The sequence below is a fragment of the Melozone crissalis genome, unplaced genomic scaffold (genome assembly GCF_028551555.1).
Source record: "Melozone crissalis strain CALT ecotype California unplaced genomic scaffold, PUWL_Pcris_2 ptg000027l_1, whole genome shotgun sequence".
Lineage (NCBI taxonomy): Eukaryota > Metazoa > Chordata > Aves > Passeriformes > Passerellidae > Melozone > Melozone crissalis.
Window position 1 is genome coordinate 50,597,052 of NW_026535805.1, and position 6,000 is coordinate 50,603,051.

General features: G+C 45.8%; 1 protein-coding gene across 1 annotated transcript in view; it reads right to left on the reverse strand.

Moving 5' to 3' along the window:
- SLC16A10 (solute carrier family 16 member 10) overlaps nt 1–5,626 on the reverse strand; it is a 61,646-nt gene extending 56,020 nt beyond the window's left edge. The window contains exon 1 of the mRNA XM_054280162.1: nt 5,248–5,626. Within this exon, the coding sequence (XP_054136137.1) occupies nt 5,248–5,626 (379 nt within the window). The remainder of the gene's footprint in view (nt 1–5,247) is intronic.
- Nucleotides 5,627–6,000: the final 374 nt, after the last annotated feature.

Genomic DNA, 6,000 nt, shown 5'->3' on the forward strand with positions numbered 1-6,000 from the left:
ATCACTATGAAATTCAAGTACTACCCCCAAAGAAAACCATAAAAATTAACTGGAAACTAGCTTTCAGGCATATTAGGAAGATTATTTTCCCTAACAAAGCTGTTTGTTGCAAGTTAACCTGCAGTTGGAACAGGAAGAACCTAACCAATGTGAAATTTTATATAAAGAAAAAAAACTCACAAGAATACAACCTAAGTAATCACTCTGCAGAATAGCTGACAAGACTACAAGAGAAATGCTCCAAAGGTACAAAGACATTGCATGTGTGCATGCAAAAACAGTAGTGGTATTAGTCATTCTGGTCTTAACAAAGACAGCATACTACAGAAATTGCCTTCAACTTTCCAGTTTGACCCAATCATCATATCAACTACTCCAGAATCTTCATTTACATAGGTATTTATAATCACAATGCCAGTCAAAGGAATACAAAAATGACTGCAGCTGAATAAAATGAAACACTTATTTATACATCACGTTAGTTTTCAGGTTAGAACTCACTGTTGGTTCACTGCTCTTGTTTCAGCAGCCAAGCAAACATGAGAAGGAAAGTAGACTACAGCAGCACTGATAATCATGTGCACTATATAAGCAATTCCATTGTTTCCTTGTGTAGCCATTTTTCTGTTCAAAACTGAAGTCCAGCTTTTTGGGGAACTACATCCTCCACTCCAATGTAACCCTTATTCACCAAGCTGTTATACAGTTATACACTTCCTTGTACCTCACACAAATTATACTTGCGTACTCTGATAACTTCTGTGTTCCAAATTTGACTTACTACTTCTTAAAAAGAAAAGTCAGTTGCTTTCTCATAAGCCACGTGACACAGGTCCAGCCTGCCAAGGTTCCCAGTTTATTGGATACAGCAGCCCATAGATTTAGAAACATAAGTGTGGTTCTGAAGGGCACAACTGGACTTGAATTATATCAAAATTGCTGATGGTCTTTATCTCTGGAGGAAAACTCAGGACAATATCAAAAGATTGTAGAAAAGAGTAAAGGAAAACTTCAAACTCTCCTGTGAAATTATCTCTTGTAGATCTTTGTAGTCATTCAACATTATCTCCCCAGTATCTGAATTACAGCCTGAATGTGAAAGTAAAATCAGAATTCTCCTCCCTGCCCTATCAAACTCTCAGCAATCCAGGGCCAAGAGCTGTGATGGTGCCAACAGTGCTGAGGCAGCCAATCAATCATGCTGATATGCAGATATGTCACCAAAGGCTGCACCTAAGAGAGCCAAGCCCAGAGGCATACAAGCACACAGATAACCAGTCCAGGCAAGGTGAGGGGGTGTTTTCCAGGAACACTGGCTAACAAAGCAAACACATAGATGCAGAACTCTAACAGCAGTACATGTTCCCTGTGCAGGTGATACCTGTACTCACAGGCGTATTTGCACATGAGAGAAAAATCCAGTGGAGTTACAGAACCAGTACTTCAAATCATAGAACAGCTGCAAACACTGCAAAACATAGAAGCAATTTAAGTAGTGGAACTGGTAATTTTATCTTCTTTTTTTTTTAATGAAACCTACCATTTTTATCTCTGTTGCCTAGAATCCTAGACTAGAATCATAAAATTTATTTGCCTTTTGAAACCAAGTATGGGTACATATGCACATAAAAACCTATACAACAGAGGCAACTGTCAAGAGAGCAAAACACAGGACTAGATGGGGCTCACACAAATATCTGAGATAACAACAGGACTGGCTCAGTGCCCCTCATCCCCATGTGACAACTCCAATAGGGAAAGGAACCAAGTGCTCTTCCTGTCAGACCCTGGACTGGTCTGGACCAAATCCTTTCCCTTCAAGGGTGACCAGACTACAATTCCATTTAAACACTAGAGGCCAGCTAGGTCTGCCCTATTTCCAAGGACCACGAGCCTCCTGCACTTCATTGCCATTGTTTTTTTTCCACCCAACTCGTTTCTCAAACACAATGAACTATAAACAATGAACAGAGTAGTTTCCTGAGACTTCAGGCACACCTTTCTAGAAGTTTTATACTTACTTACACTAGGGGCCTTTCCTCTTCTGGAGTTGTGAATCAAGTACTTTTTGAACAAAAAATGGCTACACAAGGAAACAATGGAATTGCTTATATAGTGCACTACATAAGCAAAGAAATTTGATTTTTGCTAATATAAATACCAAAATACTGTGTACTAGTTACATTCAAATTTTTTTCATAAAAAGGTGTCCCTTGAAGGAATTTCTGAACCCTCTATGACCACAAGTTTTTTCCATCAATACTCCTAAATCCAGCAACAATGTTAATAATACTTCTTTAACTTATTTATCCAGTGCTGATGCTGCATGCTGTAAAACTGCCCTGCTCATTCTTTTGGTTTCTTCCACTCCCCATCTGCAAGGCAGAGTTACTTCTTGACTACATCTTCCTCCATTCTGCCTCCTCCCTTTTTGCCTTTCACACTGAAAAACACCCACCCATCTCCTAACACTAACAAAATTAGCATAGCCTATGATATGTAATGCCCTCCCATTTTGCCTTGCATTTTGACTTTTAAGATATTACACTATGTTATTAAGAGATACCAAAAGCAGCTTTTATTATAACCTACTTAATTACTTTTTTCAGGAAAAACACCAGGCAAGAGATGACTACTGACTGGTCTCAAAAGAGCAGGCACACAAAAACCTCTGGCAACACATGTGCTCTTGGCAACAGCTAAGCAATCTTGTAGTAAAAAAAAAAAAAAAAAAAAAAAAAAAAAAAAACCAAAAAAATAAATCCCAAACAACTAACAGACCTGAATTCTTTGGTACTGTGGATCAACTGCAAAATTCCACAGACACCTGTGGTCCTTAAAGAAATTAACTGGAATACTCATGCCTCTCAAAAAAGCAGCATTTCAGATATTAGAGGAATATTTTTTTCCAGAAGGATTAGACTATTAAACTTTGCTTTCCAAAGCAAAGCCCCACAGCAAGAAAACTTTCATTACAAATTCCAGTTTTCCAATTCATTAAACTTGACTAACTCAGTTACCACTGCCAGGTTTGAGTTGCAATCAGTCCAAACACAAGAGACTCAGCAGATTAAGTATTTGAATCAATACCATGGGAATGATCAGGCTAAACTTTTCTCTAACACTAAAATCATAAGTGACTTTTCCCTTCCAGTACCCCAACTCATCAAGGTACTTTCAGGAAGGGAAAGGAAAGGAATGTTTTTTATCTGCTGTGCTTTTGTTTACAGGAGACTCCATGTATTTGCAGTCCTCCTTCACATGCACACAAGTCATCTAGGGAAGGCAGCTATCTAGCAGCATTTCCCCCAGTTTGAACCCATTCAGATTAAAAAAAAAAAAAAAAAAAAAAGGCAGAATTAGTGCCTTCTGCATTACTCAAACCAGAGTACATCTGACAAAGCAAAGTGCAGCTGTAACTACTTTTTCCCCCTCACATTACTTAAAAAGCAATACAGGAGGTGCTGGCTATATCCAGGACTCAGAACTCTTCCTGCTCTTCTAAGCAGGATGCAAACGTTGGCTCTAAAGGCAGGTTCCAAATCCCCACCCCCCCATCCCCCTCTGTTTTCTGCAATTGGGCAAATCTTCAAAAACAGGAGCGAAGCACACCCACAATCTCGCCTCACTTAGACATCAGTGATGCAATTACTCTTCTGGAAGGCAGGAGATAGGCTGAAAATTTTCTCTTGTTGATTATTTTGACTACTGCACTACCACCTAAAGACCTTTTTTATTTTTTCAGTACAAGACAATTTTTGAGAAATTGTTACTACCGAACAGACACTCAGAAAAAGCAATTTTTACACTTCCCCACAATGAGCAGGCAGGGTATCAGCCACCCATTTGCTCATGCACTTCTGGCTGGCCAGGAGCTCCCAGGGCAGCACGCAAATGTTCACAGCACATTCTCTGAATCTCATTCTTCTCCTGTGCAGGCTAAGGAGCCTAGGCACCTACTTCTGGATGTGCATTTCCCTTCTGAGAAACAGCCTGACGTGCAAACGTAGCTTCCCATCTTCCTAGCTCAAGAACACTGGGGAATACACCTTGTACATCACTGCAAGCTGTTTAAATGCTGGAGAGGACATCACTTAATGCTCCACCACAGCTTTTCAGCTTTCCTACTTCAGTCTAAACACCTGCCCTGATTTTCTGCCTCAGACAAAAATAGTTATTAAGCTGCAGGAGGAAAATTAACTTCTTAACATCTCAACTTTAGGCCCACCTATGCAAGTATTAAGGAAGACATAAATTTCCAAAGGTCTGTAACACCCACTCTGTACTGGAAAACTTTTCTAGATGGCTTACAAGTCTGCAAGGCTAGATATTTTTTAAAGAAATTAACAAAAACATAAAAGACAGTTTATTTTTCAGTATTTCATTTTAATAATTTAACACGAAGCAATCGTTTACGTAAGTCAACTTTATTATTTACTATAATAAAATATAATTTTCATTCTGCCCCTTAATTTCAATTGTTGTTATGCCAAGGGCCAAAAACTGCATTTTCTCAACTTACAAAGTCAGAGCACAAGACACTTTCCACAGAAAACTTACATAAAATAAAACAGAATGCATGCTCACCTCTTAACTAATTGACACTTAGTGCCTAAAGTGCTTTAGATCAGTAACATGTGAGAGGACTGTTAATGTCTTTAAAGTTTAGTAAATATCATTAACGTCACCGGTGAGTTGCATGACACTGGTTGCAGCAGCAAATCTGCACATCAAAATGCCGGGTTTGGAAATTGTCAAGCCCATTCTCGACACATTTTAAGTGTCACTATACTCCACTCTTAATTGATCTTGATTCAGGCTAACCTTAGGCTAACGGGGGCAGGGCAATAAGGGTTTCTGCGACCAGAAGTGTGCATTGTAACCCATAACGCACAACAGCAGATGCCTAAAGATGCAGCGGTGGAAGAAGCGGGAGCACACCTGCTCCTCTCCCGCAGCTTCTCCCCCGACACCCCGGAGGTGCTGCCGGGAGCAGGGCTGTGAGGGTGCACCCCGGCCGGGGCAGCGGCCTTTCCCCTCGCGGGTATTCCCGAGTGCCCCAGCAGGCTCCGGCCCGGCCCTCCAGAGGGGTCTCGCTCCTGCGGCCCCCGGGGCTCGGACACCGCCGGCAGCGAGAGCCCCCGGCCGGGACCCCGGGGCACGTCCTACGCCCGAGCTGCAGGCGGGGAAGGCCCGAGGCGGAGCGGGCTGGAAGCCGCCCCGAGCCCTTTCCCGGCCGCCCCTCACCTGTTTTGAAGACCAGCTGCTTGTCGTCGCTGCTGCCGAAGAGCCGGAGCATGGAGACGAAGAGGACCCCGCACGAGTTCTGAATGCCGAAGACGGCGCCGTTGCACCACATGGCGGCCAGCATCACCACCCAGCCCCAGCCGCCCTCGGGGGGCTCCGGCGCCGCAGCGCTCCCGGTGCAGCCCGGGCTGCCGGGGGCCTCCTCTGCCGGGGCCGCCGGGGGCTGGGCCCCGCTCTCGCCGCTCCCGGGGCGCCACTCGCCGCCGTTCTCCCGCCGTGGCTCCTCGCCCGCCGGCGGGCCGGGCAGGGGGGTCGCGGCGGCGGCGGCGGGGTCTGCCCCCGCGCCCTGCGGCTCCAGCTGCTCGCTCACCGGCGCCATCCGCGGAGCGGGCGTGAGACCCTCCAGGCGCGCCACTCCCGCCTTCCTTTTACTTCTCCTCGCGACCTCTCGTCCCCCGCTCGCTTCAGCCCCTGGCCGCGGGGGCTGCGGGCATCCTGCGGCGCTCGCTCTGTCTGTTTATCGGTCCGCCCGCCGGCATGCGGGACCGAGCGAGGCCAGCGCACACCCCCCTCTTCCCGCCGCGCCGCCGCCGCTTTATTTTAAAAGGGGGGCTCCCTCGGGGGCGTCAGCGACAAGAGCGCTTCCCTCCGCGCCGATTGGCCGCGGGAGGGGAGGAGGGAGGGAGGGAGGGGGGCCGGGGAAAGGCAGGCGAAGCCACGCTCCTCTTCGGGCCCCCCCCACCTCGCCCGCCG